The sequence below is a fragment of the Podarcis vaucheri genome (genome assembly GCF_965113315.1).
Source record: "Podarcis vaucheri genome assembly, chromosome: 5".
Lineage (NCBI taxonomy): Eukaryota > Metazoa > Chordata > Lepidosauria > Squamata > Lacertidae > Podarcis > Podarcis vaucheri.
The window spans coordinates 79,972,134-79,997,845 of record NC_138763.1 but is presented as its reverse complement, the minus strand read 5'-3'; the positions used below and the strand labels follow the sequence as shown (position 1 = coordinate 79,997,845).

Genomic DNA, 25,712 nt, shown 5'->3' with positions numbered 1-25,712 from the left:
CTGCTCCATCACTAAATATTTTCTTTTCCTTGCCTCCTCACGAAAGCTAACATCCTTTTCCTGCTCCCCAGCAAGAAGGCAGCTGATAAAAGATCCAGTTCTTGTCTGTTGATAATTTCAGAAGCTAGTAAGGAAAACACACAGAAGTCCCCGTCCCCCCGCCCTTGAATCAACCACGACCACCCCCTGCCTCTCTCCTACACACAAACTCACACACCACCTCCCCGACTGAGGTCTTCGGGGGCCCCCCACAGGAACCCACATTGTCTGATGACCTTTAACATTTCCACTGTAGCTGGGAGGGCCGATAGCGTTGCTTCCGTTCTTTGTTACGTGCCATTCCTTTTTCCAAGCTTGAGCTTAAGGAATGGTGCAAAGGGGATTGCAGGAGCAATTTGATTTGAAGTGCAGGGAAGTGTAAGAGCACCAAGGAAGGAGCCCACGATGATAGCTAAGGTCTTCCTCCTCTGTGGCACCCTAGTGCTGGCGGAGTCAGACCTGCATTCAAGATACCCTGGGCATCCAGATCACAAGCAGAGACCCCAGGACCGCAAGATGCTAACAGAAGATGAGCCATCTTCTCAGCCGGAGGAATATTGGGAGAAGGAGCACATCAGAGAAGAAGCCGTCCACCCTGCTGCCACCATCGTGACCGATGATGTGAAGGATTATGATGATGCCAGAGAACATCAACCTCATCATGAGTAAGTATCGGCCAAAAAGACATTCTATGACATCTATGTTGCACCCCATTCATGAGTAGACACATAGAAGGTTGCCCTGAATATGTCAGCTTCACTCAGAATAAGTCACATTCACCAGAGTAAGTGTGTATAGGATTGTATTCATAAGGAAATAATTCTGGAATTAGAAGGATAGTTGGAGATTCTAGATATGCATTCTAGGAAGGGGTGAAGTTTATTCTAGAACGTCACTGGACCACACAGCCATAGATACGGAAGCATCCCATATTTTTCATTATTCTTTTCATCTTGTAAGCCTATTAGCAACCGAAAGCAAACAAATGGGTATTAATGGTAGCAAGGGAACGAGATGGTTTGTTTCTGTTCAATGCTTAGACCTAACTTGTGCAAGCACATTAAGTTTTACAGCCATTCACCTATAGTTTAAACACACACACACAACTGATGAAGAGCTAGCCTTGGCTATTATTTGTAATATTTAGTGAAGCTGGAAATGTATTTGTTATAGTGATTTATATTTCACCTTTTACTCGAGGTAGCTCACCATTTGAAAACAGAAACAATCAAATTCGGAATAAAGCAAACAAGAAATTATTAAACATTGTCAGTGTAAAACAGGGCAGAAGAGTTAAATGTGCTGTAGAACTTGGAGCGTTGTTCAGCTAGAATCAATTACTGGTGTCTTTCATGTTGACTTATTCATCAAAATCAATGGGATGTGCAGTGTAATCCTATACATGTCTACTCAGAAGCAAGCCCCTTGGAGTTCAAAGGGATTTACTTCCAGACGGGGTTGGCCCACCCATAAAGTGAAATCCTGTGGGGCTGCATCCCTATAGGTGCCCTGCCACTGCCACAGAAGGAGCAGCAGCTGCGGCAGCAGCTCCTGGCAAGGTCTCGTGAAATCTCAGGGCTCCACAGTGCATTTCAGAGATGTCCAGGGCATGTAAAGAGGTCCTTAGCTGACAGTGGCGTAGCGTGGGTTGTCAGCACCCGGGGCAAGGCAAGTAATTTGCGCCCCCTAACCCGTGGATTTGCGCCCCCTAACCCTAACCCCCAGATGTTGCGCCCGGTGCGGCCGGCCCCCCCTGCACCCCCCACGCTACGCCACTGTTAGCTGATGAGATATAAAAACCAATGTAGAAAGCTTAATGAATTTTTCATTGCAATACATCTTAGTGCAGAGCTGTGCCTGCAGCAGAAGCAGCCGCAGCAGCAACAACAACCAACTCTTTATATTTACAACTCTGTGCTGCTAACGTTTGGTTCCTTTGCTTTGAAAGTCTCAGTTACCATAGGTAAGCACCCACCTTAGCTGAGAAATGTGGAAAGGGGTGTGTGTTTGTGTCTCTTACCATCAGCTTACTGGATCTCCAAAAAACCAAAAAAACATGGTCTCCATATTGTGTTTGCTGTCCTCCATTGTGCTCTCTTTCTTCTGAGGTATGTTCAACATGGTGCCCCTTCTGTGTTTGCCGAGGGTTTAAGGGTCCCCAGAACATGGGCTCATGGGAGAGGGTTGATAGAACATGGGACTCTTAATCTCAGGGTTGTGGGTTCCAGTCCCATGTTGTGTGAAAGATGTAGGAGGTGGGACTAGAGATGACTCTTGTGGTCCCGTCTGTTGAGATGTATGGCAGCCGCATATGAAGCACTCGAGAGTCAAGCTGCATTTTAAGCAGGGCTTTATTCCAGTTGCAGTCTTGCATCATCATAAAGCAGTCTTCTTACATCCAGGAATCAGTATAGGTACACAGGTGGGATTACATACAGGGGAGAAGTCAACCATACCTTTTCATACCAGCTGGCTATAAACCAGTTAGGCAACACCCCGTGTCTCGTGAGGCTGACCCATCACACGATACTGAGTCAGCATTTCCACTTAGCACAGAGTGTAACTCCTTGATATTCACAACACTCCAACTACGATTCTACGAAGAGGCACAATGCAGCCACTGGTGTGCAGAGAATAAGCGCGCCAAGTTCTGAAGGAGAAATTTAGCGCGCGTGCACACAATCCACACATAAGCTGTGTCCGCACATCATATTAAGCCATAAACTATCACTTAGCATGCATGAGTGAAGTGCACCTACTTCGTTCCTCCCCGCTCATTCTGAAAGGAAACAAACCAAGGTTTCTGGCTTGGCAGAGATTGTGGTTTGCTTTGGGTCATCTCATCCCATTGATGAAATGCTGGGGTGTTGGGAGTAAAAGAAACAAAGTTTGTAGTTGTTTACCTGAACTGGGCTGGGTCTATAGACGGGCAACCTGTTTTTCCTCCTGTTGGTTCCTTCTTTGGTAGCTACTTGTTGGCATGTACATTACTTCTTTTCAGGCTTATACTTCCTCCTCCTTCTCTAGTCAGTCTTTCTTAGCTTGTCCTAGTGTTCCCTTAACCTCATGACTCCATAGTGGACACACATGAGCTTGTGCCCAGGATGACGTTTGCAGGAGTTAATAGAAGTTAACTTCCTTTTATTCATTCAGGTAGCAGTCTTACCAGACTATTTTCTGCACACAGCTGCAGTATATTTACCAAACTCCAACGAATGATACACACAATGTTTTTTCAAGTTGGTTGGCCAGGTGTGCCTCAGGACTTAAAAGAAATCCAATTGGAAATCCATAACCATATAAAGCTACCTATTGTTTCATCCCACTGAGCTATTCCAAATGGCAGAGGTAGATCTAAGCCTCCAAGGCACCAGGTAGATATTTCTGGTCCTACTACCTGATATATTTTTACCAGAGAAGCTGAGGGATGAAATGCAGAAGTCTGTGTGCAAAGCATGTACTCTACTGCTGACCAAAGCCCCTTCCTCAAGAACTGCAGCACCAACCTGACTTTCGTTTCCTCTGATGATGTAACGTATGTTACATGCTGCGGTTGTGTTGGTGCTGCAAACCAGAATTATTTTGATGACATTTTGCTTGTTCATGCATGTGATGAGTTGTGAATCATATTGGCTGCTGATCTTTGTTTATCTTCACGGCATGATGAACAGGGCAGTTAGCTGCGTTGACATCTAAGTTACCCTGATGGAGCATTTGAGACACTCCCTTCTTAATGCGCCTGGAGTGGCTGACACCTGAGGACTGCAGGGCAGATTCCTTGTGGGGAGATCAGAATCAGTTAACCTCAACTGTAAGGACTCAGCTTCTTCCTTCAACCCATCCGCAGCTACAACACAGAAGCCACTCTTTAAAGAGATGCCAGCACCCAGTGGCATGAAACTAGCGCAGACTCAACCCTGAAGGTGCAATTGTTTGTTGAGGCCAAATACTTGGTGACGTGTGACATGGTTTGAGCTGTTCCTAATTGTTTTATGACAAGTTTCCTTGCACATGCCGGTGCACACACACACACACTCCCTAATCAGAAATGCCCAGGGCATTCTTGGGTTGAAGACTGAAATCGAGAAGGCAGCCAAAGGGGGAAATGTCATAGTAATGAGTGATTAATGTAACCCTCACAGAAACTGGCTACATGCCTGTTCTGGTTACCTCTGGTAACATTTATATGCACTCCTAAATACTGTGCCCTGGAACAATTGGTCATGGAACCAATCAGAAGGGAGGCAGCCCTGGGCTAGATAACCCTCATTGTCTCTTCCAGCTCTACAGTTCTATGAGTCTAACACTGGACTTAATCTTATCTGGTGGGAAATGTAAGTACAGTGGTGCCTCGCAAGACGAAATTAATTCGTTCCGTGAATTTTTTCGTCTAGTGAATTTTTCGTCTTGCGAAGCACGCTTTCCCATAGGAATGCATTGAAAATCAATTAATGCGTTCCTATGGTCAAAAAAAGCCCAAACAAAGCCAAATTTGGTACAACAAGAGTTTATTAAGTGCTCTTTAAAGTCACACATACTGTAAAGAGCATTTCAAAATTCAAATCCAGAATTTTTTTAAAAAAAACAGCACAGTGGCCCAATGGTCACAGAAAATCATACAAATGCAGGAAAAAAACCCACAAGCTTCCAGATTCTTGCGAACCCCTCCCCAACTGTTCCCCCAGCCACCCAGCACACAGAAATTCAAATCCAGATTTTTTTAAAAAAACCAGCAGAGTGGCCCAATGGTCACAGAAAATCATAAAAATGCAGGGGAAAAAACACACAAGCTTCCAGATTCTTGCAAATCCCTTCCCAACACCAAGTCCTTGAATTCCAAACACCCCAACCCAAAATCCAAACCCCCCCAAAAAAGTTTTAAAAGCTTAACTTACCAAATGTCTTGCGGGGCACCACTGTATTGTTGAACTGGTTGGAAACAGTGAAAAGAGACAAAATTTCTAGACCTTACTCACAAACTAAAAATGAACAAATCACTGGGTCCAGGTGGTGTCTACCCAAGAGTTCTTAAAAAACTCAAAAGCGAAATTCTCGACCTTCCAAGCAAACCACACGACTTCTCCCTAAAATTGGCTTTTGCATCTGATGACTAGAAAGTGGACATCAGTTTTTGAAAAGGGATTTGAGAGGGGATCTGGAAAACTACAGACTGGATAGCTTAACGTCTGGTCTGGGAAAACTGGCTGTAAACACTGGACTCCAACTCCCATGAGCCCCAGCCACCATGGACCAAGGTCAAGGATGATGGGAGCTGTCCCGAACCTCTGGCCTGACCTGACGGCAAGTCAGTATGTCAAGTCCCCAGACCAGGGTCAGTCCACATGTCCAAGGAAGCACAGTCCCACAGAGATCCTGGAGCAGTTGAACAGACACAGCACCTCAGCTCTGTTGCCCTTTTATACTTTGAATGCTGATTGCAGCATCTGGGCTTGACAAGGCATGTGGTCCTCACCTGCTCCAAACCTACTCCAGCTGAGGAATCACAACCCAGAGCTAATACGCCCCACCTGGCCAGCTAGGGAGCTGGGCTGTGGGCCCTGGCCTGCCTCAGCCTCCTAGAGTGCCGCTGCTCCCAATGCCTCAGAGTCTGCCGTGTTAATGGAGACAGGCCCCTCTGGCTCTGGTGACGGGTCCTGCTGCTCTGGTTCCTGTGCACTGACCCCCATCCCCTCGTCATCATCTGTCACCCTGTGAGTACTTCCTACATGAACCTCTCCTTCCCCATCGTCAGCTTGCCCCGGTGTGGCCCAGTCCTGGATACACAACTTGCTGGCATCCTCTTCCTCCTCTCTGTTGTGCTGCCACTTCATGGCGGGAACTATCATCTAGCAATATCTGGAGGGCAACAGTTTCCAGTTCAGTAGGAAAGAGTTGGCTCTTGTGCCACTCTAAAAACTGGGACGACCAGACAGTGGTGTCTTTGAGGGCGACAGAGAATGGCCATCCTTCACTTTATATGGAGAGAAATTAAGCGCTGCTCTTGGAAATAGCACTGAATTGTGGGGGGAAACATTCCCTGTGTTCTGTAATGAACTTGCTTCTGTGATTACCATCTTTTCTGTTCTGGGATTCATTTTGTATTTCCCTGCCCCTCCTCGCTGTTCCAATTTAGTTCTACTAATTGAATTTCATTGATTATATATGTAAACTGCTTTGATAATTTGTCACAGAAGTGGGAGGCGGTATATAAATTCTCTAAATAAATAAAAATAAAAGGTACGCATGTGTTCCCTCACGTACACATCCGGCGGTTGTGATGGTCTCCATGTGGCTTTTGCACATTTTCTAAGTTGAAAGGGCTTTCCATGTTGGAAACGCACCATGTCTGAAAAGGCCTCAAGTGTAGGCGTGAGAGGAAACCATTTCAGTTGCCAGATGGAGACATCCGTTGGCTATATATAAATCTATCCCGGCCTTTGGATGTTTTCCCACACAAGGTCATATACAATGTTATACTGTCGGCTCATGTCTCACAACAGGTGGTTGGTTCAATGTATGTCTGGAGGAGGAGAATCTGCTATTTCAATACATTTTCCGGTATTTTGCGATTACAAAGAAGATATGGAAAGGAAGTTTGGTGATGTGACCGGATACAAGTTCTAAGATCAGGAAATTTTGGAACTCTCCCCCCCCCCTTTTCTCTAAATCAGAAATGGCTGTGCAGGCCCCAGACGAGTGTCTAGATGCAGTGGTGGGCTGGATGGGAACTACGGTAATAAACTGAGCCTGGATCCTGGTGAGGTGGCATTTCCGTGGGTGAGAGGGTTGCAGGTCTGGGAGGTCATGAAATTGCTGCTCTTGAATGGGGCCACACTCTTCCTGAAGGAACTGGTGTGGAGTCTGGGGGTGTTCTTAGATCCTGCACTATCACAGTGTGGCCAATGGTCAGGAATGATGGGAGCTGCAGTTCAGCAGCATCTGACAGGCCACCAGTTCCCCATCTCTGGAGGTTGGCTCTTGCTCAAAAGAGCAAAACGCTGGAACTGTGTCTTACGATGGTGCAATTCTGATGAATTCTGGTGTCATTCATTTATTTGTATCTTGGGTCTTATCCAGATGATACATTTTTCAGTTGTGGAAGCTGCATACTTCCTGAAAGACAATGCAGTTTGTCACTGGAACGTTGTGGTTTCCGGAATGAGCAATCCTGACATACTTTCACTCTGTTACCTTATTTGGCCCGACTTTTGTCATCAATAGATGGACTAGCAGGCAGACGCTGGAATTGAGCAGTGAAAATTGGTGTATTAACCTGAGAATCAAATCTACAAGAAATTTTGCCTGTTCCTTAGAAGGGGCTGTGCTGGGGGTGGTAGCATTCTGAGAAATGGTGTGGTGTCAAGAGAAAACCATCTCTAAGCTTTTGTTTACAGTCTACCCAGGTGCTTCAGCAATGGGGAATGATGGGATGTAATTGTGAATATGTGCGCTTAAAGGCTTTGAATAGCTGACAATTACTTGTTGGCATCCATCTGTCTCAGGAGAGACAGCTCTGGGGGTGAAGTCAAGTAGCACCGAAGTGACCTCTCCAGGGTGAAAATTTGGGCAGTATGGATGGAGGTCCTGGGCTGCCCAGATGACACGACTTCACTCTTGGCCTATGTGGTGTGGTCCAACCAAAAGCAGAGCAATACGTTTGGCACCAGCTTGGCTGCAGGAGTTGCTGGAAAGAGATGTACCAGGCACCATCCAACCGTTTTAGGGAATCCGCTCTGGGTTTGTGCAGGGTTTACTCCTCAGCCTTTTCTTCTCCTGAAGATGTCCTCCAAGCCAGAGGAGGTTTAGGACCAGAGTTTTCCTTCTCCTAGACAGGCTACCTTCCCAAGTTGATGACAGTGGCGTAGCGTGGGTTGTCAGCACCCGGGGCAAGGCAAGTAATTTGCACCCCCTAACCCGTGGATTTGCGCCCCCAATCCATGGATTTGCACCCCCTAACCCCCAGATGTTGTGCCCGGTGCGGCCGGCCCCCCCTGCACCCCCCACGCTACGCCACTGGTTGATGAGCCCTGATGATTATGCGGTACTGGCATATCCCACCTGCTTGGGGGAGGGGAGATAAACAGCTGGGGAGTTGGCGCTGAGTCTGAATTTTTATAGCTGATGATGCCACTTTATAAACTAGCATTGGCAGGTTGGTAGCCTGTCCCCTACTGCAGCTGCAATAGGCCAGAGAGAACATGAACAAATGTGTTTTCATTTTCTCTCTTCTCTCCCCCAGTTCAGACAAATTCCTTGGCAGGGGGGGTGGAATATTACAATGCTATGGGGGTTTTGAGGGACACAGGTGGCGCTGTGGTCTAAACCACTGAGCCTCTTGGGCTTGCTGATCGGAAGGTCGGTGGTTCGAATCCCACAACGGGGTGACCTCCCGTTGCTCGGTCCCAGCTCCTGCCAACTTAGCAGTTCGAAAGCATGCCAAAAAGTGCAAGTAGATAAATAGGTACCACTCCGGTGGGAAGGTAAACGGCGTTTCCATGCTCTGCTCTGGTTTGCCAGAAGTGGCTTAGTCATGCTGGCCACATGACCCAGAAGCTGTCTGCGGACAAACGCCAGCTCCCTCGGCCTATAGAGCGAGATGAGTGCCACAACCCCAGAGTTGTCTGTGACTGGACATACCGTAACTGTCAGGGGTCCTTTACCTTTTCATAGGGGTTTTGACAGTGGGTTTTTCAGTTTTGTGTTTGTTGGCCTACACATCCTTGGGCTGGATTTGAATATTGAAAATTGCATAACTGCAGAGCTAGGCTAGGAATGGCTACAGGTCTCCAATAAAGTTACCTCATAGGAAATGGACCTTGGTGTGACCATGGCCTGGGGCTTGTTACTGAGGAGGGAAGTCAGAAGCCATGAAGCAAGATTTATTTCAGGTGCGGCGGTGTTATCACACACTTGCACACAGGCTCCCCTGCTTTCGATAGGCTGGCCAGATCTTTAATATAAGCAGCTTCTCATTTCCGACTGTCGTGTTTGGGTGATAAATCGGGGTTGCAGGAACTCTCCTAAGTGCTGGAAGCAGATAAAAGCAGTGCGAAAATCCCCACTGCTCTCCTTCTAGGGAAGCCAGAACAATGCTCAGGCTTAATTGCTTGTTTGCTTTGCTTGGTTGTACCGGAAAACATTTGTAGTTCTAATCAGGCCCCTTTTTCAAAGTGTCAAGTTTGCACCAAAAGTGCTAAAAAAAAAAACCCAAACCAAACAAACCCCACCCCTGTCTCAGGTAGGGGGGGGGGGATCACAGACACTGTGATCTATGTAATCTGTCTGTCTGTTGTTATTTTTAAAAAAATATTGCAACACTTAGAGGAAGAAAACCCGTCTGGCATTGAGTCCCTTGAACTTCAGCTGGGAATGACTACAAGTCAGAATAAGGCCTAATGCTGTGATTGGGTGAGGGGGGGGCGGGAATTCAGGCAAGGCTTTTTTCAGCTGGAACTCACCAGAACTCAGTTCCTGCACCTCTCGGTGGGCTTCGCCATTATAAGAGAACAAGGGCGGTGTTCATGGTGAGTTCTGGCACCTCTTTCTAGAAAAATATCAGTGGGTTCAGGGAATGGTGGGCCACTTGAAATAGCTCTGTGGGCCTGATCCAGTTTATAGGCCATGGGGTTTCTTCCTCCTGGAGTAGGCTGAAATCATCTCCACCTGGAGACAGACAGGGGAGAACTTGACAAGAAAAGCCAAACTGCTGCCATTCCATGGGGTATCAGCAGGTATAACATTGCATGAAACAGGGGCAGCCACACTAAAAGCCCAGCTCTGAGTTGCTGTGGAAATTTGGGGGACATTGAGGAGAAATTCTCCTGCAGAACATATGTAAGGGATAAGGTGGCCTCTCAAGCAACCTGGTCCTTATATGTTTGTTCTGAAACCTTGTACTTGGCTTGGTAGCAGATTGTCTACAGGATCTGCCAAAGTGTTACTGGTATATGCTGGTAGCAGTTTGTCTCCAGAAGTAGCCCCTGTGTTATGGACAAAAACATATTTAAACAACTGAAGACCTTCTTCTTCTTCTTCTTCTTCTTCTTCTTCTTCTTCTTCTTCTTCTTCTTCTTCTTCTTCCTCCTCTTCCTCTTCCTCTTCCTCTTCCTCTTCCTCTTCCTCTTCTTCGTCTTCACAACTGCCTTCCAAAGCTAAGATTATTTGGCCCTTTGAGATTTATGTTGATTTGGCAAAGGGGCATCATTGATTAGTGTGATTCCTGAAGGGATGGTTTCAGCCAAGTCATAGAAAGAACAAGCTCTGATGACAGTGATTTAGAAGGAAACATGGAGTTGTTCAATTATTCTAGACAATGGCTTTGGACTTGCCTGCACAGGGTAGCTAATGTAAGGGAAATCTGAAATCTAAGCTGCAGTTACTACAGCGGACGATCCCTTTGCGTAAAGACGAAACCAAAATGCAAACCACTTTCTGAGTTGGCTGTACCTCTTCTGTTGCGGTGGCCATAATGTGAATTAAGTAGGAACAAAAGATGCTTTCAGAAGAGAGAAAACATTTTATCATTGCATTAATCTAGTGCAGGGAAAGTCTTGGACACATCTCAGAGGATCAAAAATCCATTTTCAGCCTGCCATCTTGTGACCTTGGCTTCCTGTAATGCTTCTGAATTGGCGCCTTTGGACTTTGGTCTAATGAGAACGTTTCCCATTAGGAGACGGTGTCATAAAATGGGTGATCTCATCCAACTACACTTTCGTAGTAGAGAAACCCCATGAAACCATCACCCCTAGGGCCAGCCAAACGAATGTTGCTGCCTGAGGCAAAGGACAAAACGGAGTCCACCGCCAGTCCTGTATCTCACATGCATTTAAAGCCATAGAAAACGTCAAACTCAAGAACTTGAGAGAGCATCTTCTCCCCTATCTACCTCCCCATCTCCCTAGATCAGCAAAGGAAGACCTCATAATGGTCCCCGTGTTGGATGAGATATGAGGTGTGAGTCCCTGGGAAAAGGGCCTTGCCGTGGTGGCTCCATGTCTATGAAACTCTCGTGGCCCAATTCATTCTTTTAGACAAAAGGAAAATATGTACGGTACCTCTTCCACCAAGCCTTTGGAAGTGGAGCCAGGATTTTCCCCTCTTCCCCTGGACTTCCCTCATATTCCCATTTTGTTTTATTTCCATATTACTCACCCTGTGTGTTTCCCCCCAAAATTTTCCCAATACATATAATCTTAGTTTTTGTTATATACAACTGTGTTTGTTTATTCAAACCTGGAGGGTTTGGATCAATGTTATAAGTTTTCCCTTGATGTACTGTTGTTTTATAAGGTCTTAAAATCAATTTGGTATAATTTTCCTTAAGTATGTACTTCTTTTGCTTCTGTATACTGCCCTAAATCAGGATTCATATAAATCTGTGAATAAATGGAGGTTTGCCTGACGCCTTCATTATACACTTTCAGGTGCCAGGCTAAAACGTTCTTCTTCAACCAGGCTTTGGGCTGACAAACATCCTATGTCCTTTTATGTTTGGGGGGTGGGGCATTGTTTTGCTTTGCTGTTATTCTTGCTTTCATTATGTGTTTTGCGTTTTTACCTTGTGTTTTTATAATGTGAACTGCCCTGAGATCTACTGATGAACAGCGCTGCACACATTTAATAACTACTGGTAATAATAAAACAATGGATAAAATAATGCAGGTGCCAGGCAAACCTTTCTGGGGAGCACATTCCACAACCAAAGTGCCACCACAAAGAAGACCCTTTCCTGTGTCACCACCGGCCTCATTCTCTCTCTCTCTCTCTCTCTCTCTCTCTCTCTCTCTCTCTGTAATTTATTAAATTTATTAAATTTTCTGTTTTACAGTTTACAAATACTCATTTTACATCCTTAAGATACCAGTGACTTCCCTTCTTCTCTTTCAGTGGTTCATTTTACATCTCATAAATCCCTGCATATTTTACAAAAACTATACCATTCGGTATTCCATTATTGCATCCATCAAAACTTATTTACACTGTTGAACTTATCTTAATGCTGCCAGCGTTTTCAGCTGTGCACAATTATTTCCTAAATATTCAATAAACGTTTTCCAATTTTCTCTAAACGTATGTTCTTCTTGTTCTCTTATTCTATGTGTTAAGTCTGCAAGTTGTGCATATTCTGTCAACCTAAGTTGCCATTCTTCTTTGCTTGGGACCTCGCTCATTTTCCATTTTGGGGCTAACAAAACATGGGCCGCAGTTGTAACATCCATAAATAACCTTTTCTGACACCTGGGAATTTCAGTCTGAATTATCCCCAAAAGAAAGGACTCTGGGTTTTTTGGGAGGAAAGTACTTTTAAATGTGCTTAACTTTTGGCTGGATTGCGACCCTTGTTTTCAGGGCTTGCTTTCCTTGGTTTCCTGCCTCAGTGTACTGGTTGCTAAGTTCCCGCTCCTGCAAGAAGTGACCTCAGCCTCCTTTCTCCTGCTTTACGCACTTTCCCATTGTTTCTGCCACTCTGCCTTAAAGCAAAAACTTTCCCATGTATGGCGATTATCAGAGATCAGCTCCCACTGGAAGATATAAAACTGCAGCTAAGTCCAGCCATTCTTTCGTATGTGCGAGCTCTCTCCACGCCGACAGAAAGCCGCCCAGTTTCAATGCAAATCTGACTACAGCAGCCGAGTGGAAAGATCTCCTGACCTTTCTGAATTGCCTGCATGGCGCTGGTGGCATTGTGTGGAAATGTTACATTTTGTGTTGTTGTCTGCTGGCCTGCCTACTTCTTGGGAGAGAGAGGGATGTTTATATCAGCACAATGTTGTTTCTCAAGAGAGCTCATTCGCAACCTGCGTGCCAGCACAGTTCTATGTGCAACAAGATGGGAGGCCCCTCACCAAACAGCATTTTGCAACATTGCACAGGCAAAGGGCAGCCTTTTCCATGTTTGCAAAAAGGCCAACTGTCTGCCAACTGTTAGTTTCAAGAAGGTGAGCTTTGGGACCAGGTCACAGCACAGTCTTCACCAACTCCAGATGTTGTTGAACTACAACTCCCATCATTCCTGACCATTAAACCATGCTGGCTGGGGCTGATGGGAGTTGGAGTCCAGAACTTCTGAAGGGCACCAGGTTTTGAAAGGCTGACCTGTGAACAGAAGAGGAGAGGAGGAGTTTGGATTTGATATCCTGCAGGTGAGTGAGGCTGAGAAACTTCAAGAAGTGTGACTAGCCCAAGGTCACCCAGCAGCTGCAGGTGGAGGAGCGGAGACGCGAACCCGGTTCACCAGATTACGAGTCTACCGCTCTTAACCACTACACCACCCTGGCGCAGGGTAACCAGAAGCAAACCAGGAGTTTTGTGACTTTAACAGTGCCTTTGAAGAGAGGATTTTTTGCCACAACACACGGGAGACAGAAACCAACAGAGGAAGCATTTCATTAGCAGCATGATGCACTGATTGGAAAAGCTCCCCCTGTGAAATTCTGCCTGCTGTGCACTCATGAAAGGCACATAGAGGAGGGAATGTGGACCACTGGTACCAAAATGTAGGAGAAACTGACCTATTAGAAAATATAACCAACACATTTAAACTAGCAAAGGGACAAGCAAAGGAGGATGCCTTCAGCCCGGTGTGGCTTGCCTTTATTAAGAATATAGCACAACAACACAATGACCTACTCCCCCACCCCAGCATATGACTCAGTATGGTTAATCTGACTCAACAATCTCCCCTCGCTCCATATTCAAGCAAACCACACCCCAACCAACCAGAGGCATCCAACCATGCCGAACGGACCCTCCAATCTCTCGCAATGCCTATATATATAGGACCAACCCTGTGATACTGACACACAAACCCTGCACAAGCACTACGCAATAGAATGAAAGATCAATATCCCCCATCACTCTCCCCCCTCCTCCTTCTCTCTCTCCCCCCCCCAATTATATAATGCCTATGACAACAGTGCCTCATACCAAATGTAAACAAATTGTGAACGAGACTCTATGAATCGAAAGTGAAGATGCTATATGTACACTGGTACCTCTGGTTGCGGATGGGATCTGTTCCGGAGGCCTGTTCACAACCTGAAAAGAATGCAACCCATGTCTGCAGGTCACAATTCGGCACTTCTGCACATGTGCATGACGTCATTTTGAGTGTCTGCACATGCGCGAGCAGCGAAACCCGGAAGTAACCCTTTCCAGTACTTCCGGGTCACTGTGGGATGCAACCTGAAAACGCACAACCTGAAGCAAACGTAACATGAGGTATGACTTCCTTTGTTTGTTGCACAATACAATCTTCAATAAAAACTGTTATGTTTGGCTGATATAGAGACCAATGGTAGCTGTTCTCACAATTCCTGCCTGCATTTCCCTCTTCTCCCCTAGGAACTGGTGCTCGTTTCCGCAGTCCCGCCTGGTCACGTATATTGCTGTTTGCAAGACAGAGAAATACGTAATTAAGTCTCAGCAACCATGTCCAAATGGGACTCCAGATTGCCAGAAGATCATGTAAGGGTGACAGCCTCTTTAATGGGGTTTTGTGAGAACTTTAAGGCCTTGCCTGCACTATGAATATCCTGGAACCCCTGTTCCCCTCACATTGCTATAGTGCCCAGGTTATTTGTTTCCAGAGATTCCTAGAGGGCAGAGAAAGAGCAGGTTGCAAGTTGGATGTGATTCTTAGCCGAAGCCACTTGCACTTCCCCGATATGTGCAGAGGCTGCTAGGTTGCTCCTAGAAAAATATCCCAACACTATGAGTCATAAAGAGATCGTTCAAGTTATCCAGAAAGAAGGATGGAAAGAGATCAGAAGTGGGACCTCTCCTCTTGCATGCATTCCTGAATGCTATGCTTTGCTGCATGCCAGCTCCCACGAGGATGAGGCATTTTCTACCAGGTTTCTCATGGAAGTTCCCCACCACCACCACCACCACCATAGGCTAGGTTGGTGTCATGGACTGGTTGGATGCAGAGGAATGGCGGGAGGAACCAGCTGGGGAACTACCAAAGGAAGGATCAGAGCCTGAGGATGAGTTGAGGGACAATGAGGAGGGGTCAGAGGGAGAAGAGAAGACTGGAAAGAGGCGTTGGAAGCTGGAGGAGCAACAGGGCTTAGTGAGCTGGGAAGAGACTGTAGCAGAGAGAAGTTGAGAATCGCAGGTAGAAGCTGACGCAGGTGAGGTGGAGGAGGGGAGGCCAAGAGGCAGTGATGAGTCATGGGTGTCTCCCCCTCCTGCTGTGACAAGCTCCCTTCCTCCCAGAACCAGAAGAGGGCTGAAATGGGCAGAGCAGCAACAGACTGCATGCAGGCACAGTCTCCAATTGCTTTGGGAAAGCCCTGGAGAGGAGGGGACGTAGATGGCTATGGGGAGGCAGCGCGTTTCAGTCTCAGCAACTGTTTACATGGAAGAAGACTGACAGGGACTGAATTGCAGTGCTCATTAGGCCTGACGCTCAGTTAAGTCAGTAGTGATTGTGTTTTTGCTAATAAAGCGTTAAATTCTGAATTGCGGGTGATTTACCAACTGGTACGCTCTGTGACAGTTGGCATATTTCTCTATCATAAAGCCAGGGTATCAGTATACCCAATTTCATCATCTGAAATTTTGTTTGCCTGCTATCTCTCAAGTGTTTGCTTTCCTACCTCTAGGTACAGAGCGGCTTTGAAGCCACTTTACCAGGTTAAACAAAAAGTCAAGAACATTTTGCATTGGAAGTGCTGCCCGGGCTACTTTGGCAAGAACTGTGAACATCACGGTAAGCAAAGCCCTAAGGTGAATAAATGTTTAGGCTGGACACAGCTGTAGGGATATCCCATAAAATATACCGGGGCACTTTATAGGATGCATCTAGTTTGTGCTGGGCATGTGATAGGCTTGTTCAGTCGACCTGGGATGCGGGTGGCACTGTGGTCTAAACTGCTGAGCCTCTTGGGCTTGCCAATCAGAAGGTCGGTGGTTCAAATCCCTGCAACAGGGTGAGCTCCCATTGCTCTGCCCATCTCCTGCCAACCTAGCAATTCAAAAGCACACTAGTCCATGTAGACAATTAGGTACCACTGTGGCGGGAAGGTAAATGGCCTTTCCATGTGCTCTGGCTTCCATCACGGTGTTCCGTTGCGCCAGAAGCGGTTTAGTCATGCTGGCCACATGACCCGGAAAGTTGTCTGTGGACAAACGCTGCTCCCTCGGGCTGAAAGCGAAATGAGTGCCACAACCCCATAGTCACCTTTGACTGGATTTAGGTAAAGGATCCCTGGATGGTTTTTACCTTTTTTATCCCAAGGCCCCTTGGGTCACCCCCTTTGCAATGTGTCACTGCAGTGCAGTCTGCTCCTTGCTACACTGCAAAGGTAACAGCAATGAGTCTTGTTCAGATGGGAGAAGCAAAGGGATGGGCATAGAATCAAAAAATTGGAAGGTACCCCAAGGGTTATCTAGTCCAGCCCCCTGCAATGCAGGAATCTCAACTAGATCATCCATGACAGGTGGCCACCCAGCCTCTGCTTAAAGACCTCCAAAGAAGGAGAGTCTACTACTTCCCAAAGGAGTCTGTTCCACTGTCAAACAGCTCTTACCACCAGAAAGTTCTTCCTAATGTTTAGTCACAATCTCCTTTCTTGTAACTCAAAGCCATTGGTTTGAGTCCTACCCTCCAGGGCAGGAGAAAGCAAGCTTGCTCCATGTTCCATGTGGCAGCCCTTTAGATATTTGAAGATGGCTATCATATCTCATCTCAGACTCCTTTTGACCAGGCTAGAATTACCCATTTTGGTTTTTCCCATTTCCCATTTCTCAAATTCAGTTTTGTTGGTGGTGGTGGTGTTGAGAAAAATCATAAAAATTGTCAGCATTTAGTGCAAATTCATAGGCGCCGACTCCATGGGGCTTGAGGGGGCCTGAGCCCCCTCAAAAATTCGTTTGGGGGGGCTCTGCCCCCCCAATAATCTCCGGCGCCCCTCCAGCAGAGCACCATCGCCGCCCCTCCCCCAGCCCAAAATGCACAGGGTCGGGCTGCCTGCATGCCTCCTGCCCTCCCTCCCGAGCAAAAGCTCCACCCAATTTCCGCTCCGGAGCTGATTAATAGGCGCAGCACGCTCTCCCCTATTCGCTCACGAGGAGGCGGCGCCACTTTATTTGCATATTCATGAGCTTATTTATTATTCATGAGCTTTTCCAGGCCCCCCCAATATTTTTTATAAGTCCGCGTCCCTGTGCAAATTTCTCCTAATAAACACATTTTATGCAGTGTTGACTAATATACATGTTTTCAAGCAGTTACCCCTAATATAATGTGTATTTTTATGTGATTTCCCCATAAAATATGTGCATTTTCATACACACTTTTCCTGGATACACATCTTTTTCCATTTTTGTCGTCTTCTGGTAGAGTAGGGGGATGAGATTGGAAGAGGTTGGAGAAGTTGGCAAAGTTCCTATTTTTATTTTATTGCATTGACCTTAGCCTATGTGCTTTGGTCTCATTCTGCCCCAACTGCTGAAATATGGGGATAATATTGGCCTACCTCACAGGGCTGTCGTAAGGATTATCAGAATGATTGTCAAGTGCTCTGAATACTCGTAAAGTACTATGCTGATGGAAATTATGTTTATTTATATATTAGGTGCTATAATTCTAATTCACCAGCATGTCTGGAAGCAAGAGAGTAATGCTTTATGGATCCAGACTCTACCTAAATGAAAAGAATATCTTCCTCACAGTGCTGAACTGCAAAAAGAGAATCACTGACTTGGCAAATTTAATTTGCAGATCCTAATTTTCTTCCGGTGTCCACCAATCAGCCGGAAAGCTGGGAGGAAGAACAAGAAGAATTCTCCAGCCAGAGTACGTTTTAATTCAATATATTGTTTCACCATTAGAATAATGCATCCCTTAAACCATTTATCCGTCTGCATGACATTTCTTCATAGGATAGAATATTTTTGCAATGTATGGTGTTGGTCTATTCAAGCAAAGCATAGCTGCCTGAATATTAAGCATAGGGTTGCAGCCTAACAGAGCTTTGCAAATGGATGAGAAACTAATGGCCCAAATCTCCCTTAAGTTGCAGTCATACATCTTGTTAACGTTAGGTTCAGGTTACGTTCTTTCAGGATACGTACCGCGGTGACCCGGAAGTAACAGAACGGGTTACTTCCGGGTTTCGCCGCTCGCGCATGTGCAGTCGCTCAAAATGACATCACATGCATGCGCAGAAGCGGCAAATCGCACACCGCGCAGAAGCGGGTTGCATTCTGCTCAGGTTGTGAACTCGGCTCCGGAACGGATCCCGTTCGCAACCAGAGGTACCACTGTACTTGAACAATGGGTATTGTAATGGTTCTCCCTGACATTTCTCCTGGGTCTATAGGGCTGGGGGTGGAGTGGGGGGCAGAGTGGAGCAGGCAGCTGTTAGCCGTGTGCAAGGGTGTTCTGCAGTGTTTCCTAATGCTTTCCTCCAAGTAATGCTACGTTTCAGGCTGAGGTATGTCGTAAATGGTTTCATTTGTTCCTGCCCTTTGTTGTCGGGATCAGGAGATATCGCAGAAGCCCAAGAAAGTCACGAAGCCCTGCTGGAAGATCTGCAGAACGATATTCACCAGGCCACAAGCAACTTGGGAGTCTTACAGAAGGTGCTTCATTATAACGGCAGCAGCACAAGGCAAGCAGCGAGCCACAACCAATCAGGTGAGAGCACAGCCACAAAAGGGTGGGCAGAGTTGCGTGCACAAGTCATTGACGGGCAGGACTCTTGACAAACTGGAGGGTGACTAAATGAGGGCACATTGGGGATCTGGAAGCCAAGCCCTATGCAGAATGGTTGTGCGTTTAGCTTGGAGAAGTTTAAGAGGAGGCATTTGTATTTGCAAGTTTTGACATACCCCTTGCACTCATAGTCCTGGCTCCAGATAACGGGTGTGTTTACTTGTACGTAAAGAAGGATACTTTAAGTAGAGCAGCCTAAATGTACAAACTCAGCAGCTGGAAAAAGAGCAGGATATAGTCAAGATGTTCTTGCAAGGCAAAGGAGCTGCAACAATAAATCCGGTCTGAGAGCAAGTGCCAAGGTTCAGGAGTCTGAGAATAGCAGCAAGGGTTCAAAGACTGCACGGGAGCTGTGAAGTCGTTCCAGCAAGTTTTGCACCTTGCCACGTAGTCTCTTCCTCCCCTTCTGAATCCTTGTCCTCAAGTGCCTTCCACTCCTGGTCTAAATCAAGGATGCTCAGAGGGAACCATGACACAAAATTACTGGCCGTAAAAATCTGCTTCAAAGTCTCCTTCCCCAGCTCAGTCATCAAGCTCACTGTCTGAGTTTGGATTAGCCCGTTTTTCATGGGTCACTGTGATGATAAAATGGGTGTGTGGATGTGTTGAGCACTTAAGTCACTCTGAGCTCACTGAAGGAAGGGTGGCAATTACCGTATTTTTCGCTCTATAAGACGCACATTTTCCCCTCCAAAAATTAAGGGGAAATGTGTGTGTGTCTTATGGAGCGAATGCAGGCTCCTTGGCTTCAGTGATAGCAACGCGAAGCCTCCGAAGTGCAGTGGGAGCACTCCCGCCGTGCTCTGGAGGCTTCGGGTTGCTTTCGCTGAAGCCTGGAGAGCGAGAGGGGTCGGTGCGCACCAACCTCTCTCACTCTCCAGGCTTCAAGGATAGCCACCTGAAGCCTCCAGAGTGCAGCGGGAGTACCCGCTGCGCTCCAGAGGCTCCGGGTTCCTTTTGCTGAAGGGTAGGTGCCCCTTCAGCAAAGGCGCAGTGCCCCTTCAACTAAGCGAGAGGAGCAATGGAAGGGGCTCCGTTTCTCCTGCCGCTTCGCTGAAGGGGCACTGTGCAGAGAGGGGGAGAATTTTTTTCTCTTGTTCTCCCCCTCTAAAACAAGGTGTGCCCTATGGTCGGATGCGTCCTATAGAGGGAAAAATACTGTAGTTGTATTACATAATAATTCATGTGCTGCTTGTCCTGCCCTAAGTATATTTGCTGGGGGAGTGCTTGAGCTGGCCTGAGTGTTCAGGGTTGGGTGAGCTATGATTCCATCATCGGCATCTAATGATTATTAACTGTATTTATGAGTCACACCAATCTGGTGTGGTTCATGTAGGGAGAGGTGGCCCTTGAGCTATGGGGGTTCCTGAGTGGCATACGGTTTTATAGGTCCAAACCAGCACTTTTGAGTTGGCTTGGGCTAATTGGTACCCAATGCAGTTGTGCCACAATAAAGTGTTATCTTCTTGCACTGTCTTGCTCCAGCCAGCAGTGCGGCCATTGAATTCTGCACCAGCTGCAGTTTCCGAATTGACGTCAAAGGCAGCCACACAATTCTAAAGGAATAACTGCCCATGTTACCTTATATTGTTTTTATTTGTATTTCAGAAGTACAGGAGCAATTCCTCCAGCAAACACTCTTTCCCCATGTGCAGAGTTTCTTGAAGGGGCATTTCGACCCAGTCTGGGCAAGCTTCAATAAAAGTCTACAGGATCTTTCTGCTGCCGTGAAAAATCTCTCAAAGAATGTCGAGGCCAATCGGAAAAGTATAGAGAGGTTCCAAGAAAGCACCGTGCCCAAGAAAGATTTTCAGGAGTTGGGAACGAAGTTTGAATCCAAGGTTCAAACCAACATTTTGAGAGTGGACCATGTGAAGAGAGAAATAGAGAGTAATTTGCACTCACAGCAGGCAGCCTTACACTACAATCTCACCATGATCAAAGCAGACACTGATCTGAAGCTCAAGAGACACCAAAAGACACAACACTTCTATTTGTCAGCCTTAAACAGCAGCCTGACAGACATGAGACAGCAGCAGAACAAGCTTGAAGATGAGCTCAAGACTCTGAATAGAAATTTAGCAGTATACCCAATACAATTTGGCAGCCAAAACGAAGCATTTATTGAGAGGGACATTCAGATCCTCAATGAGACCCTGGCAGCACATGCACAGCAGCTGACCAAAATTTTTGATGAGTCTGATGAGGACTACACAGAACTAACCGATTCCATTGCGAACTTGAAAGCCACCTTGAAGCACGACCTGGAGGAGTTCAGAGTTGATTTAATAGAGAAGAGTCTTATAATAGAAGAATACAGGGATGATCTGGAAAGGAAGATTCTTGCTCTCAACAACACTCTGTCCAATATTGAAGACAGCCACTGGGATCTAGAGAGGTCTCTGAAAGCATGTCATTGCGAAACACCATCTTCACATGTTGTTACAGAAGATCTAGTGAACATCACTCAGGTCAACAGAGAAGAAATAAAGCAACTTGAGGCACGCTTAAAGGATCTTAATGCAGCTTTCCCTATTATACATCAGGTTCTAGAAAGCCAACAGAAGCAGAGTCAAAAGCTGGAAGGTGGCATGTCCCTCCTCAATTCTCATGCAGAAAAGCTGTCTGACAATATTGGCATCCTAGAAAAAAATGATGAGAAGATGCACGGGCATATCAAATATCTCAACAGCTCTTTTAACTCTTTGTTGTTTGATGCAATGAGACATGAGCTAGCACTAAAGGCCTTGCTTGGAGAAGAAAACATGGAGATCTTGTTGGAAGAGGACTCAAGTCCTATAGAATTATCCATAGAGCAGCTTCAAAAGACTATCAGGCTAATCTCTGACGAACTCAAGGAGCAAAATTTTACACTGGAATATCTTATGAAGACAATTCACTCTTTGGAGATGATGGACCATGGAGACAACCCCAATGTCCATATATCTCTTAAGCATCCTATGTTGGAAAGGAAAACAGAGGACACAGTGCAGGAGGTTACCACCCAACGCAGTGGAGTGGAACACATGGAGCCAAACCATGAAGCTGCCATGGAGGATCCTCTGGATAACCCAGCATATCACGATATCATGACTTTGAAGAAAGAGATTAGGCACCTCAGCAGGGAGATGCATAAATATAAGATGCAGAGAGATGGTGCCAATTTCTGCTGTAATTACACCATAGCCAGCCTAGTGGAACCACTCAGTGGCTCAGTGGAGAATTTGAGGGAAGACCTTGCGTCAGCCCAGCAAATCCTTGAAGAGCACCTGCAGATCTTTCAAAAGCTGTTTGGAAGCAACAAGGAATTAGCCGCTGCAAATGTAAGCTTGGATGTCACAAAGATTCAGTCGCTGGTGGGCAGGAGGATGAGGAAGCAGCTTCAAGAGGGGCAAAAAATGAGAGACAAGAAAGAAGCCAGCAGTCGTAGGGAAGGTACCTTAAACGGAAGAAACAAGATACATGCAGAGATCCTGGAGACAGGTATGTTTCTTCCATCAACTCCCTATAATAACCTCATCATGCTTTACCCACCTGAGGCCCTCTAGATGTTTTGGACATCAGGCCCAGCCAGCTTGGGAAAGTTTATTATATTTCAAATATTTCTTAACTACCCTCCATCAATATGTTCCAGGGTGATGCAAAAGAAAAGTGTAAATATTTCATTGACAGTGGTACCTAGGTTGTCAAACGGCTTGGCTCCCCAACAAATTGACTCCCAAACGCCGCAAACCCAGAAGGAAGTGTTCTGGTTTGCAAACATTTTTTGGAAGCCAAACTTCCAATTGAGTGCAGGAAGCTCCTGCAGCCAATCGGAAGCCGCATCTTGGTTTTTGAATGGTTCTGGGAGTCAGGCTCCCAGAATGGATTAAGTTCAGCAACCAAGGTCCCACTGTACTTATAAAAGTATTTATATACTGCCCTCTCACAAAACGTCAGGGTGGTGCACAAAGGAAGTCTCCCAAGAGATGCCTGCCGAATCTCTGCTGGAAGGGTGTTCTACAGCTTGGGAAAGCCTGGTTAGAAAAGAACTAGTTCACATCCATGAACAGCTGCTGTCAGTCAGACTAGGCAGTTGTGGGCTTGGCCATGGGCAGGGAGCCCTGGGACCCTCCGTGTGCTGCTGGACTCCAGCTCCCATCAGCCCCAGCCAGCGTGGCCAATGGTCAGGAATGATGAGAGTTGGAGTCTAGCAACATACAATGGGCCAAAGATTCCCCCATCCCTGGCAGACAAATAACCTGACCTAGCATAAGGCAACTTCTTAAATTTCAATTGCATTAAAGCATATGATATTGTTGTTGATTATGATGATAATACCCCACCCATCTGGCTGAGTTGCCCCAGCCACTTTGGGCAGCTTCATGTCCACAGGAACTTCTAGATCTATTTCGTATTTCCTCTCGGCAAACTCCACTCGTATTCTGAACTATTGATCAGGAAGCTTCTGGACTTCATCAAGCCAGTCCTGTCAATAAGTACAGAAGAGAACATTTAGTCCACTACACTCTGAATTTTGACGGAACACGTCCTAACAAAGGCACAAGAGCCATTATGATGCCAGCAGTTTCTGAAGCTTAGCATCAAATGAGCGTTTTCAATTTAAACCAGAGTTTGCTTGGAGCGTGGAAAGTAGGCAATCCATTGCACAGAAAGAAAATAAGTATTTAAAAGTTGTTGAAATTCCCTCTTCTATAGGAGTGCCACTTTTGCTTACAGGGGTGGGTTTGCATGGAACAAAAGGGCACATAAGATACTGTAAGTTTCACAAATGGGGGCAAAGATAATACTGGGTATTTTAAAGTCTTATCCTATCCAAACGAACCTTAGTTTCCACTTGAATTGTTTGGAACTACTGTATTTCCTGAAAGGGCGGCATGGGTGCCGTGAGACGGCCAATTATGTAAAACGGTGAAGAAAATAACTCAGGGAGTTTGTGCTAAAGAGGCACGGAACTCAACAGTGGTTTCTTGAATTAGTTTGCTCGTTGAATTACAGTGTAGCTCCATCTCCTGGCAGAATAGTGCTTTTGTTTTGTTTTCCCTGAGCTGTAGTCTAGAAAGGTGTGTTTCAACATTTTGACAACTGGGAAAACCCATACAAATTTCCAGAGCCAACCTGCAGATTTGGTAAGATGGTCTCGCCACCCCACTGCCCCCCCAACATCCCCTCCCTTCTCTTCACCTAGTGGCAGCTATAACAAATGTACACTAAGAGGTCCCCCCCCCCCAAAAAAAACCATTATCCTGTCATAGTTGCCAACAGTGTGCCATGGAATATTTCCCGTTACGGAAGCCCTTAGGGCAACTACCACTCCCATAAGCCCAAAAACCTAGTCAGAGGGAAAGAAAAATACCTCCACTCTTGCCTCCCCATTCCCCTCTTGCCTCATCCGAGTACCTGGCAAAAGGGGGGGTGGGTGGGGCAGGGGTGGCTTTGTAATGTGAGGAGGCGGCAGTGGCAAATCCAGGAATTATCCAGCTGTACTCAATATCCAAGCGGGGAAGAGTTTGGGGAAATGGAAGACTTACCTTGTTTTTGAGATGGAAGCTCACTTCAACGCCTGGCCTGGGACACACTTGAAAGCATCTTGCCTGGTAAACTGGAAATGTTCTGGGACTTTGGATAACTGTAAGCACTGTTATGTAAACTCTCCCTCTCCCCCATCTAGGTACCTACGTGGCCTTTTATGTGAGGTATTCGGAAGCCAGAGGAGAGCTGAGCCTCAACGGAACATATCTTAATTACGGAGGGGGTTATTTCCCTGAACACGGCTACTTCAAGTCTCCTCATACTGGGGTTTACCTTGTTGCCATCAGCGTGGAGCTTGCACCAGGACCTGCCTTGGGGCAACTGGTCTTCAGCAACCGGCAAAGAATGACGCTCATCGACACCAAAAAGAGAAAGGCAAGTGGAGGCTCTCTGGCTACTTTTGCACTTGTGGAGCTCAAGAAGGGTGAGCTCATGTGGTTTGAACTGGTGCAGGGCACTGGAGCGAAGCAGAACCCAGCTGGATTAAGCATGGCTGGATTTCTGATATTCAAAACTTGAAAAATAAAAGGTCCCAAAGTCATAAATGATACTTTGCTATACACACACGGCTAACCTGTACTAGCCCAAAGACGGCGAGTTTTGCTGTGTGCACTTTTAAATGTAGTCCCAGCCCTTGATTCGCCTCAGTGCTGCTTCCTAGAAATAGTTCAGTTGTTGCTTAGTGGTGTCACAAATGAAGAAGAAATGGAGTTTGTATGTTGCAAAGGCTTTATGAAAAACGCTAGAGCAAGGATGGGTCACTTGTGGCCTTCAGCTGCTGCTGGACTCCCAACTCTTCTTGGGCCTAGCCATGATCAGTCAGGGATTATGGGAAATATCAGGAAGCCCCAGGTTTTTCGCACTCCATCCCTTTGATAGTTTATCATGCATTTGATTCTATTCTTCCTCTTGTCTTATTTATAAAAATATTGCTCATTCTTCACTAGATATAAGTTTCCAGTGGAATATCATTAATTTCAAGATTTATTTTTTTATAATAAAAAATCCTGGACAGGACAGGCCCTCCTAAATAAAAAAAAAGTGGCATGCTAGCGATATCAGAAATCACACAGGAGGGACTTTCAGATGAACAAAAATGAGGCATTTCTATTCCTAAAGTGTTATGAAATTATGGTGTCTATACTTACGAGAGCTGTATCACTTTGCGTACATTCTCAATAAATACTCTTTGTTTTGTACACCTGGCTGTAGTTTTGCTTTGCACATTTTAATAGTTCAAGTGCAGGAATCATAAAACTTCCACTGATAAGCATTTAACCCAGTTTCATGTAGATGTGCAAATACCGGACATCAAATGATTATTTCAAGGCCAAATTATTGTGAATAAAACTCCTCATATGCATGATTCCAGCTAAGTTATAAAACTGCAGAAAGATAAATGTGAATATACATT

The 25,712-nt window shown here is 46.0% G+C and overlaps 1 protein-coding gene across 1 annotated transcript; it reads left to right on the top strand.

The window, feature by feature from the left end:
- Positions 1-233: 233 nt before the first annotated feature.
- MMRN2 (multimerin 2) lies at positions 234-25,497 on the top strand. Its single transcript, XM_082222348.1, has 7 exons — positions 234-704; positions 14,386-14,508; positions 15,651-15,757; positions 17,771-17,845; positions 18,536-18,688; positions 20,375-22,249; positions 24,438-25,497. The coding sequence occupies exons 1-7, from the start codon at positions 445-447 to the stop codon at positions 24,815-24,817; spliced, it is 2,973 nt and encodes a 990-aa protein (XP_082078474.1). The 5' UTR covers positions 234-444; the 3' UTR covers positions 24,818-25,497.
- The last annotated feature ends 215 nt before the right edge of the window (positions 25,498-25,712 follow it).